Source organism: Sciurus carolinensis, chromosome 3 (assembly GCF_902686445.1).
Source record: "Sciurus carolinensis chromosome 3, mSciCar1.2, whole genome shotgun sequence".
Taxonomy (NCBI): domain Eukaryota; kingdom Metazoa; phylum Chordata; class Mammalia; order Rodentia; family Sciuridae; genus Sciurus; species Sciurus carolinensis.
The window spans coordinates 3,874,901-3,889,697 of record NC_062215.1 but is presented as its reverse complement, the minus strand read 5'-3'; the positions used below and the strand labels follow the sequence as shown (position 1 = coordinate 3,889,697).

General features: G+C 45.1%; 1 protein-coding gene across 4 annotated transcripts in view; it reads left to right on the top strand.

The window, feature by feature from the left end:
- Positions 1-14,797, top strand: part of Tnrc6c (trinucleotide repeat containing adaptor 6C) — a 119,742-nt gene that overhangs the window by 67,247 nt on the left and 37,698 nt on the right. For all 4 annotated transcript variants that reach the window (XM_047547763.1, XM_047547760.1, XM_047547761.1 and 1 more), the window contains exon 5: positions 6,679-9,276. In XM_047547763.1, coding sequence (XP_047403719.1) covers positions 6,679-9,276 — 2,598 coding nt within the window. The remainder of the gene's footprint in view (positions 1-6,678; positions 9,277-14,797) is intronic.

Below are 14,797 nucleotides of genomic sequence, written 5' to 3'. Positions count from 1 at the left end.
CCACACCAGTGGGCCAGGACACCTCCCACTTCTGGACAGGGTTCTATTTAAATAAGACTGTTTCTGGCAAATATAACATTAGTCTTCTCACAGAATAATCAAAGGGAAAGTTGTTTTTTTTTTTTTTTTTTTTTTTTTTTTTTTGCGGTGCTGGGGATTGAACTCAGGGCCTTAGTGCTTGTGAGGCGAGCACTCTACCAACTGAGCTATCTCCCCAGCCCGGGAAAGTTGTTTTTGAATTCATATTTCGATTGTAAGAGGAACTCCTTTGGCCAATTGACCTGGTTGGATGTGTGTTAGCATACACCTTTAGTGATTTACACTGCCAGGACTCCAAAGAATGCCCACTCTATCATGTTATTTTATCTTGAGATTATGTTTTGCAAGTGATAACTCCCAACTTGAACACTCAAGAGCTTTTATTAAAAAAAAAAAGAAAGAAAGAAAGAAAAAAACCTTTTTCCTAGGCAGAGGCAAAACAATATTGTTTTGGTGACTGCTTTGTACATTTATTAAACAGAAGGTTTGATTAATATTTGGCAGTGTTTACTACTTATATCCTTTTTGGAGAGAGGCAGAAAAGTAATTAGGAAGTTGGACACTCGCCAGTTTCCATATGGGCTCATTGAGAATATCACAGCTAGTGTTGGGATGTGGAACATTAGAGGATGTTTTGGAAGAGAAAGAAGAGATGTAAAGCAAGGGTGGATCAGTGCAGCAGCAGTTTATTTACATGCAGTCAGTAGACAATATACTGCTGTTCTTTTGGCTGGCTTTCAAAAAAAAAGCAGAAGAAAAGTGGCTGTGGTGCTAATTATTACTGGGTCCTGAAGTGAAAATATCTGTGACAGTTGGGATAATTTGCAGAGGAAGGAAGATACAGATTGTCAGTTGCGATTAGATAACCAAAGCATGAAGAGCCCATTCATGGGTACCTCCATCCATGGGCTTCCTCCTGTAGTGAATGGAAAGGGCATCACCCGGACGGACCTACCTGGGCCAGAATGTCCTGGCAGCTCTGCAGGAGACTTCAAGCTGGACCTGCTGTCATGTTGGAACTGGAGTCTGGGGAACCAGTATATCACTGGGCCCACTGTGCACCAGGGGGCATCCCCTGGGAGGCAAGCAGCACTCGCTGCAGGTATTTCCTCTCCTGCAGCAGAGCAGGTATTTCCTGGTAGAGCAAGAGAGGCAGAGCAAGCCCTGAGCAAGAAGCAGCTTCCTCTCCTGAGTCATCCTGAATTTGCAGTGTGGAGCAGAGCTGGCCCTGGTTCCTGGCTGCATCTGGGTGGAATAAGATGGCCCCTGGAGGGAAGCCGTCAAGGGTCCTGCTCAGTAGTCCGACTTCTTAACCTTGAGAAAGCAATCTCATTTTACAGCCATTTTCAAGAAAAACACAAGACAACAAGCGGATACTTTTAGAAGTTTTATTACTGTTTCCAGTAAACCTTTTACTATGGTGTGCATTTGTAATCCGTTGCACTTCCAACAGTTGAAATGAAATGCTTGGGCGTCTCTCCAACAATTCTGATTGCAAACTGCTTTCTCCCTGAGATTTTTATACACAGTGAGTTGAGCTGAATGGGAGGTCCTCAAGAACTGAAAACAGTAATAACATTTAGCCTGTCCCCCAAAACCAGGTAGCAAGGAATTTGTGTTGTCAGTAAGCATTGGTGAACATCCATGGTTAAAAGCACTGGGAACCATCCTTTAAAATGTGTGATTTGTTACTTTGTAACCAAGGTGATAGAGGAGTGCTTTCCATGTGCACTGCTTATCCCTGGCAGCCACTTGAGTACTCGGCACACTGCTTCTGAATCAGTCTTGGCCACACTTGCCTGATTACTTTGATAACTAATTAAAATTTTGCTTACTATAGCTTTTGGAAGGCCTTTACTAAATACTTTGGCCTGGAAAGTTTTCTCCATATGGTAATATTTGGAGGTTTAAAAACAAAAAGCAGGGGCTGGGGAGATAGCTCAGTCGGTAGAGTGCTTGCCTTGTAAGCACAAGGCCCTGGGTTCAATCCCCAGCACCCAAAAAAAAAGCAGGAAAGCTTTTCTCTTTAAAATATGCTATTATGTAATCCTTTTTAATTTAATTTCTTAAGACAGTTTTGTTACTTAGTTTTTACAGAGACTTTTATTTATAGAATGTGTAAGCCAGTTAAACAGCAGAAGAGTTTAACATTACACATGACCCTCACTTCTTTTTCATGTTGGTAATAGATGAATGATGTGGTAGAAAGCACTCTATTTGGTCTTCTTCTGAAACACATTCTCATTCATTCCTCACTGCATTTTGTTATAAGCCTTAGTTGAGCCCCACTCACACCTGTCAGTTTCTCTTTCCCTGTGTAGAAAACGGACATAATTTGTTTCCTAAGGTTCAGTTAGACTGGTTTATTTGGAAATTCTTCAACCTGTAGCAGAGGGTGATGCCTGAAGGAGATGAAGACGAAAAGCACTTTCAGACTTGCTGCGTGTTTGGTGTGTGGATTTTAAACTTTGAAAGCTCCTGTGCCGTGCCTGAAAGTCTGCAATGCCTGAAAGAAAATTCAGGCTTGAATCAACTTAGAGTTTCATTTCTTTCACTTCAAAATGCCTGCTCCATGAAGTCACTCAATTCAAAAACAATTTTTTTTACTTAGTTCAGTCCTTTGGACAACTTAGGGTTCATGAATTAATAACAGTCAGACTGATTTGTTTTGTTTCTTTTCTTCTCTCTTCTTCTTCTTTTTTTTTTTTTGTGGTACTAGAGATTGAATCCAGGGATACTTTACCACTGAGCTATATTCCCTACTCCTTTTTATTTTGAGACAGGGTCTTGCTAAGTTGCCCAGGCTGACCTCAAACTTGTGATATTACTGCCTCAGTCTCCTGAGTTGCTGGGATTGAGGCACATACCACCTTGCCTGCTGAGACTCTGGTTTCCGAAAAGTATTTTGTTCAGATATTTTTGAAGTCATAAAGTTCTCCTAAGGTGCATGGTATGCTTTAAACTTACAGGGAATAAGTCTTTTTATTTTGGGGATATATCCTGGTGCACTGATTAAATGACTGTATGGGGTGGTAGTGGTGGCAGTGGTGACGGTATTGATGATCTATCTCAGTGGTGACAGTGATAATGGTGGTGGTGGTGGTAGTAATAATGGCAGTGGTGATGGTGGTGATGGTGGTGGTGGTAGTGGTGATGGTGGTGGTAGTGGTGATGATGGCAGTGGTGACCACAGTGACAGTGATGATTATAATGATAGTGATGGTGGCGATGATGATAGTGGTGAAGGGGTAGAGGGTACATTCAGGTGTGACAGAATGCTGCTATTCAAACTCCTCAGAGTTCCACTTCAGCAGGGTCTTAAGAAGAGCAGGGAGGTGTGGGGAGAACCTGGTTTTACGAAGTGGCTTTAGGTTACTCACATGTGGAGACAGAGATTCTGCTGTTTGTTTTCTGTTGCTTGTTTTGTTTTTACCAGTCTGCTAAGGCATTATTTTCTTGTGTGCCTGCCCTAATGTAATTCCTGGCAGTGTCCTCAGCTGAAAGCTCCCTTAGACATTCACATTCAACAGTCCTTACCTGGCGTTAAGAACAATAAGATATTTGAGTGACATTCTCAAATCAACTTGAGTCTGTATTTGAGAACCAGAAATACTGAATTGGAATCATGCCTTTTTGCTTTCTGGCTTTCAAGTCCTTTCCAATCAAGTTGTGGTAGTTGTGTTTGTGAGGTGGGGTCTTGCTGTGCTGCCCAAGCTGGCCTCCCAACTTGAGCTGGGCTCAAGTGATCCTTCTGCATCAGCCTCCCAAGTAGGTGGGACTACAGGTGCATACCACCACATCTTGTTCCAGTTTTTAAGTTTTTACATTTGATCTATTATTTTTTAAAGATATCAAGGTAGATAAGACACAGTTGATTCCCATGTTAAAACTCTGAAGAAAAAAGTGGTAGAACAAGGTAAAAGCGAAAGAAGGGACATAAGGAAAAAATAAAACTTCTGTATATCAGGCCTCTTAGTAGGAACAGGTCCTACCCATCTTTCCAGTCTTGAGGTTCTACCAAGTAACAACTGTTGAATATGCTGTTGTTGAATGTGGATGTCTCAGGAAACTTTCAAGTGAGGACACTGACCAGGAGTCACATGAGGGCAGGCACAGTGTGGGGTCCTAGATGGTAGGAAAAGAGAAGTATGTTAGAAAATTTCCTAGGGCACCAAAGTGAGAAGACCCGCAGTAAGGCCAAATATCAGAACTGTAAGGACTGCGATGTGGAGTAATTTTTGCTTTTCATGCTTCATCTCTTGGTTTTCACATATTTAATATTCATTTTGACCCTCATAGCACCCCAAAAGTACTTTCCCTGGAAAAATACATATATTTTGGAGTTCTTAAAGCTTAATCACAATGGAAAAATTTATAATAATCGTGTTTCTTTTTGCCCTTATTTACTGTTTGCATGACAACAAAGATATACTTAAAAAATGTTCCTATTGGCTTATATAATAAATTATTACACATAGATAAAATGCACAGCAAACTAACCTGACCTCATTTTAAGCCCCTTCAGAAGTTCCATATGTAAGTTTTGCCATTCTTGGCTGAATTGAAGACAGAAGTAGTCATTTTAAAGTGGACTTGAGATGCTCCCACTTGGTGCATTCTGGTTCCAGAACATCCTGTTCCCCTCTGAGCTGTGGATGTGGCTCCTGACTGGCACCATGTGCAGAGGGTGGTGGATGCCATTCAGTTGCAGAACAAAAACATTGGGGTTTCTTAGGTCAGGTCTTCTTACCTGTAACTCCTACCCATCAGCTGAGAAAAAAGGGACTTGAGGATGTTAGGAGTAAAGAGTATTGGAATGTTTGTAGTAGCATTTTATAAATTTTACATTTGCGAAATTTAACATCGATGTGTCGTACTATTATCTAATATATCCAAATTTAGCATACTTAAATTTCTCCATTGTCCCAGTAACATTCATCACAATGATGAAATCACCTCTCTCCCCGCTAAAGAAGTAAATTAAATGATAAGGTGTTTCTCATGGCAAAGTTATAGTTTATATGTTGGGTTTGGACTTGGGCTTTTATAATTTCAGAGAAATTTTTAGAGAAGTACCTAGGATCTGCCCTTAGTGAGCTTCTAAGTGGTAAAATAAAGAGAACACAACTTTAGTTCATTTTTTATGTTGTTTTGTCTCCATGTCTTTGGATTTTCAGTGAAGTTAATTTTGGGAGATTTAGATTTTGATATGGTTGAAAAACCAACAAGTAAGGAACAAGAGAACAGCTGAAATCCAGAGGAGAAGGTAATGGGTGCTGCACTGGGCAGTCCCCATGAGCCAGTTCTAGTCCACCACCTATTTTTGTAGATAGTTTTGTTGGACACACCCCACACTCATTTATTTACACATTATTTGTAGTGGCTTATATACCACCACAGCAAAACTGAGTGGTCGTCACAGAGACCAATGACCCATGAATTACAAAATATTCACCCTCTGACCCTGTACAGAAATTGTTGCCAATCTGGTCTAAAAGGGTTAACAGGAAAGGAAGACTAATAATGTGGCAGAGGGTCCTAACTGGTGAAAGAAAGCCTCTCAAAATGAATGTGCACTGAGTTGAGATAGGAAAACAGAGTAGACCTTGAATCCAGGCAGGACACCTCTCCAATGGCCCTGTCTTGGCAAGGCATTGTACAGACAGCGTCTTGAACTAGCTGAGCTAGATCCCAGAGCAAGGGAAGGAGTGACACGAAGTGAGGCCTCAAAAGAGAGGCGGACTTTGAAGTGCTTGTGTGTGCAATCAGGATCCACAGGGAGTGCTTTGGAGAAGAATCTTGGTGTTTTTTTTTTGTTTGTTTTTTTTTTTTTTGTTTTGTTTTTGAGATCAGGAATTGAGACAGGGCCTCACAAAGTTGCTGAGAGTCGGGCTGGGGAGATAGCTCAGTTGGTAGAGTGCTTGCCTTGTAAGCACAAGGCCCTGAGTTTGATCCCCAGTACTGCAAAAAAAAAAAAAAAAAGTTGCTGAGAGTCATGCTAAGTTGCCAAGGCTGACTTTGAACTCCCTATCCTCCTGCCTCAGCCCTCCAAGCCTCTGAGATTACAGGTGTGAGTCACCACGTCCCACCCTAATTAGGTCTTCTTTATGTAGAGTGTGTTTTTGTGTCTGTATGAAATAAGGGAATCTCCTTTTCTTCTTTGCATATGGCCAGGCAGTTGTGTAGTAGCACTCCTTAGTTGGTCCTCCTCTTCTCTGCTAGCCTGGTGCTGTCTTCTTTAGCCTGTCACTCATCCAATGTATGACCCCTCCAAATGTGGGCTGAGTGAGCCTCAGGCATCACTTCACACAGATCCCCGCAGCAGACCATTAAGGCAAGACCCGTCTTCCACGGTGCCACAGTTATGGAATGGAAACCATGAAACTGTGTATTGCAACTGACCTCTGCTGTCCTAGTGGAGAGGCAAGTGGCCTGCCTCAAGGCAGAGCCTGTCCCCAAGGGAAATAGGACATGGTGAAATGAACTCTGACCCACAACTTTTTTTTTATGTCACGTTTAGCATTTGTCATTCAGAATTGAAAACCTGAAACAAAGAACTTCCCCAAAGACTATTTGACAGTTGATTCATTAACAAATGGGAGGAAAATCTAATTTTGAATATTCTTTCATCTTTTTTAGATCTTGGTCACAGTGGACTAACAGATCATTATGAAAATTCCCACTGGGGACAGCAGCCCTCTTATAGAAGTGATGCCAACTGCAGCTGGGAAAAAGTGATTATAGACAGGACTGACCAGGAGGCGTGGCCTTCCATCACAGGAACAGAGACTGAATCTGCCTCAGAATGTCCTACAGACACTGACTCTGCCTCCAACTGTGGCTCAGAGAACAGTAGCATGGCTACAGGGAGTGCCCAGGGCAGCTTCACAGGACATACCAAGAAGACAAATGGCAATAACGGCACCAACGGCGCACTCGTCCAAAGCCCTTCTCATCAGAGTGCCCTTGGGGCAACGGGAGCGAATGGGAGTGGAAGCACAGCCAGAGCGTGGGGCGTAGCCACTGGCTCCAGCTCTGGCCTGGCTCACTGCTCTGTCAGTGGTGGGGATGGGAAAATGGACACCATGATTGGCGATGGAAGAAATCAGAATTGCTGGGGTGCTTCCAACTCCAGTGCCGGCATTAACCTTAACCTTAGTCCTAATGCCAACCCAGCTGCCTGGCCTGTACTGGGGCATGAAGGAACTGTGGCCACAGGCAACCCTTCCAGTATTTGCAGTCCAGTCAGTGCCATGGGTCAGAATATGGGCAGCCAGAATGGGAATCCATCAGGCACTCTAGGTGCTTGGGGAAACTTGCTGCCTCAAGAGAGCACAGAACCACAAACGTCCACGTCTCAGAATGTGTCTTTCAGCCTACAACCTCAGAACCTTAACACTGATGGACCAAATAACACTAACCCCATGAGCTCCTCACCAAACCCTGTCAATGCAATGCAGACAAATGGACTGCCCAACTGGGGCGTGGCTGTGGGCATGGGGGCCATCCTCCCACCCCACCTGCAAGGCCTTCCTGGTGCTAATGGATCATCGGCTTCTCAAGGCAGTGGGGGTGGGGGTGAAGGGATAAGCAACTCTGTGTGGGGACTGACCCCCGGTAACACTCCCACAGCAAATAGCAGTTCTGGGTTCAGTCAGGGGAATGCAGACACTGTGAACTCAGCATTAAGTGCTAAACAAAATGGATCCAGCAGTGCTGTGCAAAAGGAAGAGAGGGGAGGGAGTGCCTGGGACTCGGGGCCTCCTGCAGGTCCTGGGGTACTTGCCTGGGGGAGGGGCAGTGGCAGCAGTGGCATTGGTAACATCCATTCAGGAGCATGGGGCCACCCCAGCCGAGGCTCCTCTAATGGTGTGAATGGGGAGTGGGGGAAGCTCCCAAACCAGCATTCCAGTAGCGACATCAGTGGGAAAGGACCAGGAGGGTGGGATGGCCCCAGCTCTGCTGGCCAGACTCCTGCTTTGCAGCCTAGCAGTGAACACGTGAACTCTTGGGCCAAAGCTGCATCTTCTGGAACTACAGCAAGTGAAGGGAGTAGTGATGGGTCTGGCAGTCACAATGAAGGAGGCCCTGGGAGGGAAGGAGCAGGAGAGGGCCGGAGAAGGGATAAAGGGGCGATGGACCCGGGACATATCCAGTTGCCAAGGAATGATCTCGACCCAAGAGTTCTGTCTAATACTGGTTGGGGACAGACTCCTGTAAAGCAGAACACTGCCTGGGAATTTGAAGAATCCCCTAGGTCGGAAAGGAAAAGTGACAATGGGACAGAGGCCTGGGGTTGTGCAGCTCCTCAGCCTTCAAGCTCAGGGGGGAGGAATGATGGGTCCATCACGAACAGTACAAATACCTCTTCAGTATCGGGGTGGGCCAGCGCACCCCCTGCTGCTGTGCCAGCAAACACAGGCTGGGGAGACAGCAACAGCAAAGCACCAAGTGGTCCTGGGGTTTGGGGGGACTCGATAAGCTCTACTGCTGTTAATAATGCTGCTGCTGCCAAGAGCAGCCATGCTTGGAGTGGGACCGTGAATCAGGAGGACAAGTCACCCACCTGGGGTGAGCCTCAAAAACCCAAATCCCAAAACTGGGGAGATGGACAAAGATCTAATCCATCCTGGAGTGCAGGAGGGGGAGACTGGGCAGACTCATCATCTGTCCTTGGACACCTGGGGGATGGGAAGAAGAATGGCTCTGGATGGGATGCGGACAGTAATAGATCAGGGTCTGGTTGGAATGATGCCACAAGAGCTGGGACCAGTGGCTGGGGCAACGGCACAAATGCAAAGGTGAATCCAGGTACAAACTGGGGGGAGTCCCTAAAACCTGGTCCCCAACAGAACTGGGCAAACAAGCCCCAAGACAACAATGTGAGTAACTGGGGAGGAGCTGCTTCTGTTAAACAGACAGGGACAGGCTGGATCGGAGGACCAGTACCAGTCAAGCAGAAGGACAGCAGTGAGGCAACTGGCTGGGAAGAACCCTCTCCACCGTCCATCCGACGCAAAATGGAAATTGATGATGGTACCTCAGCTTGGGGGGACCCAAGCAACTACAACAATAAAACTGTAAACATGTGGGATAGAAACAACCCAGTTATCCAGAGCAGTACCACCACCACCACCACCACTACCCCCTCCACAAGCAACCCTGCACACCGGGGCGGGACACCACCCCCGCACCAGGCCAGCACGCAGCTGAATCGGTCGCCATTGCTTGGGCCAGGTATGGAAGGTGCTGTAAGCTGCGTTATGAGTAAAAAAGTAGTTTATTCGCATTACTTATGCATAGTGGTTTTACCACAGATGACATGAAATCACTTCAGTGCCCTGGCCTTGTAGCATCATACCTCAATATCTTCCAAAGAAAATAGTAAATAGGGCAGGATCCCCTTGTTGCTTTCTATCCACAGGGGAAATAGAGCTGTTCCCCTCTTGTTCAGATTACCAGAGGGGACTTTATATGAAGTTATGCTCATGTGATGACTCTGTTTGTCTGGGTTCCTCGTCAGTTATATAACTGTTGGATAGATTGTATCTTTTTACAGGAACGATTTTTGATTTTTTTTTTTTCATTTTAGCCTCATTCTTGTATGTTTCATTGCTACTTCCTATCTTCTTAAACATCATTTTAGAGGTTGCCCAATGTTGTGTGTCATGTTCACACTGTCATTTATTTAGCCTTTGCCCAGTGTTTGAGCCTTTTTAAGTAATCAGTCTTATCACCATCACAGATGGTTTTGAGTTTTTGTTTTTGTTTTTGTTTTTGTTTTTGCAGTGCTGGGGATTGAATCCAGGGCCTTGTGAGGCAGGCACTCTACCAACTGAGCTATATCCCCAGCCCAGTTTTGAGTTTTTAAGTACAGCCCCATTCCCTACCCCATGCTGTGCAGATAGTCCATATCAACCCTGCCACACACCCAAACCCCCTCAATGTCAGTGGCAAGCCATGATCACAAGATGGCAGAGGAAAGAAGATCCACATCCTCTTCAGGAAAGTTATGTTAATTTAGAAATGTCTTCATCTCTATCAGATAAGCCAGTGGTTCTCAGCCCTGACTCCTTAGATAACCTGGGAATTTGGTGGGATGGAGGGATGTCAGTTCCAGAGAGTGCAATTCAGTCGGTCTGGAATGAAGCCCAATTCACTGATAGCGTTAAAGCTCCACAGGTGTTTCTGGTGTGTGGTCCACACTGAAAACAATTTTTGTAAAATGTGAAGGACATTGTACCAGTCATGTCATCCTAAATTCAAACTAAGACTTGTGTTTTGAGTTCCTACGTGGTACAAGTGGAAGAGATGATGAAGAGATAATTCAGCCTGCCCCCCAGAGAGCTTGAATTACAATAGAGAAGAGAAACCTAGCATTGACTATAAGGGGTGCAAATAAAATTCAGTTGGACTTCGTAACTGCACAATTACCAATAGTCCCAAATTTCTAACTGGAATATTAGTCTTTGTACAAATGAAGGAGACTACTCACCAAATTTCAGAACTTCTTAGAAGTGTGGGAGGCACTAGAAGGACTATGATCCAGCTCCTGGCCTGGTTGCATTCTGAAATCCCTTCTGCCAACTTAGTAAAGAACCAGACACCTCCGCCAAGCCTTTGCCCACCCCTCCCAGTGTAATTCATTTCCCGCCTCTGTTGTGCTTTTCCTTGCACTGCTCTCTTGCTTCAGTGATTATGCTTATAGCTTTGTCTCCTGAAACAATATCAGAATTAATTTTTCTTCTGTACTGCAGAAATTCAAGCAGTTGACTATGGTTATCACATTTCATTAACCCATAACCAGGAGATGTTCCTGCCCTTTAAAAGCTTTCCTTAGACTTACAGTTTTCAGTTCTTTCCATGGTCATCTGGGAAGCTGTTTCGGTGAGAATCCTTGTGCCTAGAACTGATGTTGTTGGCTTTAAGTACTCTTAAACCAGTGTATAGTTAGTTGACATTGTAACCTTCTTCACCCCAAAACCGTACTCCCTAGAAATGCATCCTAAGTTTCCATTAGCTTTTTGAGTCATGTCATGTGCAGTTTTCCTCAAATTGAGCTTAAAATCACATCTTTCCTCCTAAGGCTGAGATTAAGCAACCCCTCCTTTTCTCCCTCAAAACTACTCTGTTGAATGGTTACTGAGCCTCAAGTAGAGAGCCCCATTTCTGGTCAGCTGTTATGATCAGGGCTTCTAGCCTCTAGAGAGCATTTAAAAAAAAATTTTTTTTAGCTGTTGATAGACCTTTATTTTATTCATTTATGTATATGTGGTGCTGAGAATCAAACCCAGTGCCTCACACATGCTAGGCTAAGCATTCTACCACTGAACCACAACCCCAGCCCCTGAGAGCAATTGGACCCCTGATTCTATAGGCATCATCAACAGTTATTCCTTCCAGCTTTATGTTGCCCCTGAATTTTATAAAAATGCCATAAAGACAGGACTCAGGATAGTCTCTGGCCAATCTGATAGATGGTTCCTGTCTTCAGAACCCCACCTGTGAGAGAGTCTGCAGTGTCGTTTTTTACTCAGCATTAGTAATTCCAGAAGGCCCATGGGGAGCAGCAGAGTAGTATTGAGTGCCAGTTGATTGTCATATGCAGACACATTGGTTTAAAAAACCATCCTCACCAGCCAGGTATTGCTGGACAGACCTGAGTGGAGAATCTTCTTCCATGGCTGCCTCACTCCATACCCTACCAGACATCAGCTGTAACTGGCTCTTTCCTTACCTCTGCCCTCAGCATAGCTCCCATGAGGTGGCATAGGAAACAACTTGAGTGAACATAGGAGTCCAGAGTAGTTTGATGTTGTGATGGGGAAGGCTTTGCAGAAAGCAGCAACTGAAGCAGAGCCAGGGCTGGGTCAGTGGGATCTTTTAGGCCATCTGGACCATGTCCAGAGGTCTGGGAAAACAAGGAACAGTTGTCAGCAGAACTTGAACTCTTAGACTTACTTTTTGTGGAATCAGTAAAATGAATGTAAAAAGAAACCATGCTGGAGAAGAGGTACCAGTGGAATGGACAGTGGTGGGGTGAAGATGGATGGAGGTGGACTTAAAAGGAGTATCTTTTGGATGTGGGAGCCAAAAGGAAGATGGACTCAAGGGCTCTGGCAAGGGACAGATTATTGTGTCATCTGCTCACATATCCATGAGCACAGCAGACTTCTGCTTAGAATTCAGACTTGTCTGGTGCCCGAATTAGACGTGGAAGACCAGGTCTTGGCACAGAGCTGACTTAAGGTGCAGGTATGGGAGAGTGACTGTGGCACAGGTGTAAGGTCAAGAAGCAAAATACATACGATGGTGGACTTTTGAGCACAGTTAGGAACCAATAGAAAAGAATGAGGAGTGGGAAGGGAGGAGGGCCCTCCATCCAGTAGACGAGAGACTCCTGGTCTGTCTCAGAGGAGAAAAGGGCAGGCAAATGTTCAGTGGCTCAAGGGCACTGGCACCAACCCAGAGTGGAGAGGAAGTCGGAGGAGTGAAGTGTGAAGGGGGGGAAGCCTGCATCAGCCTGTGCAGAGAACGGAGCCAGTGGTTGGCCAGATCCCAAAGGGCTGGGCAGTGTCAGGTCCCGGAGGTCTCAGGGCACAGCGCTGCATTGGAGCACAGCAGGGAGCAAAGCAGCCAGGACCCTGCCCATGGGACTTGCAGTAGGTGGACTATGCATGAGCAGTGATGATGCTGGGGAGAGCCCCAGGGAGGTGGGGTGGGGAGGGACTTGCACAAGGCAGAGGGGCCTTGGGCGGCCATGGCGTTTTCGTGGTGAACGTTCAGCAGCTAGGCTGAAATGGGAACTGTCCTTTTTGCATTAATTCAAATGCCTCCCTGTAGAACCTCCTTGTTCGCTGCAGCATGTGGTCCTTCAGGCCTCTCTCACATCCTTGGCAATTCACCCTTACCTCCCTAATGCTACCTGCCTCATCAGGAATTCCGTGTGGACCCACCTGCAGTTCATCCAAATCACAGGCCCCACCTGGTCCCACAAACATGTCCTTTTGACCCACATTTTTTCTATGAATAAGTGTTTGTTTTGGGCACTGGTGATTGAACCCATGCCTTCTTTACCATTAAGTCACATTCCCAGCTCTTTTTGTTTTATTTTGAGACAGCGTCTTGCTCAGTTGCTTAGGGCCTCCTTAAGTTGCTGAGGCTATCCTTGAACTTATGACCCTCCTGGTTCAGCCTCCTGAGTTGCTAGGATTACAGGTGATGTGCACCACCATGCCTGACTAAATGAGCATTTTTAATGTAAAATTTCATGTAAAAATTGCAGATTTCTGGCTCCTTTTGGAAACCTGTAGGTTCTGACATGTTGGACTCCTGGCAGCAACCAACTAGAGTGTATGCTCCCTTTGCGACCTTCCCTGCTGGCCCTGAGGTTCCCAGTCTGGGGGCTTTTGAGCTACTGCTTTGCCTTTGGTTATCAAATTTGTGCTGTGTCTACCTTACACCAGGACAGTTTATATTAACTGGCTGCTTCCTTGGGACATTTAAATTTGTGGTCACTGTTTTCTACTTCTGTATAACTGTTGTTTTTAAGCACTTAAATTTTAAGAAGTACTTGAGAGAATGAGGGAAATCAGGAAGTAAAAAAGTGTTGCCAAAAAAAGAGAAGGAATCTGAAAATGAAGACATGGTATAGTGTAGTGAGAGAAGCCAGTAATGTCAAATTCAATACAGCTTGCTTCACAGAAAGTCGTCTGAGAAAAATCGGCCTTTTAAAATGCTATCACCGTTCCTTGCCACCACCATGAACCGTCCCATAGCTGTGCTCCCAGGTGGCCTGGTACCTTCTGGAGGATCTCCAGCTGCTGGGCCTCTACCTTGTGACCTTGTGCAGGGAGTGTCTTCACGTGCCATCTCCTTTTACAGCCACGAACAGGGGGTTCGTAACTTACAGCAACACCTGTGTGCCAAGGAGGTGGTGAAGTCCCATGTGTAATTTGCATCTCAGCCTCCAGACTGCTCTGAAATGTCACACCATGTCACCCTGCAGAAGTGGGAACCACATGGCACATAATGGCCATTGTTCCCTTCAATAGTCAACCTAGAACCACTTTTAACTTTTTCTTTTGTTGTTGTTGTTTTGTGTGTTTGGTTTTTTGTTTTGTTTTGTTTTATTGCGGTGCTGGGAATTGAACCCAGGGCCTTGTGGTTGACAGGCAAGCACTCTACCAACTGAGCTATCTCCCCAGCTCTTAACTGGTTTGTAATAGACAAGGAATGTGAACTTTACCCTGATAAAGGCATTCTTTTTCAGTTAGAAGGGCCAAGAACATTCTTATATATGAAAAATACAAATTGCACAATGTTGTTTCACAACATAGAGGAAAATTGCCGTGATCATTTCATCCCAGCATGGTAACTGTTTCTGTGTTCCTTCTCTTCTGCCAGCTCCTGGGCCCTGTGCATGAAGCAGTGTTGTACAAGCAATTGTGAATTTAGTTTTACCACTTAACAGAGACAAAAAGTTATAGAATTTTTTTCTGTGTGGTAATACCTTGTACAGAAACTGTCTGGTTCGGTGTATTACACAACACAGAGTAGAGAGTTATTTACCAATTTTCTCACAAGATCAATTTCTTTTTCTACCATGGGTTTAAAGTGGCAGCATGGTGTATCATTGCTCCATATTACCCGGGATGTTCCAGCCTTAGACCTGAGCCAAGCCATCTTTTTCAGTGAGAGTCAGTTTACCACTCTTGGGGATTCCAAGTGCTCAGAGCCTGTCACTCTGCAATATTCT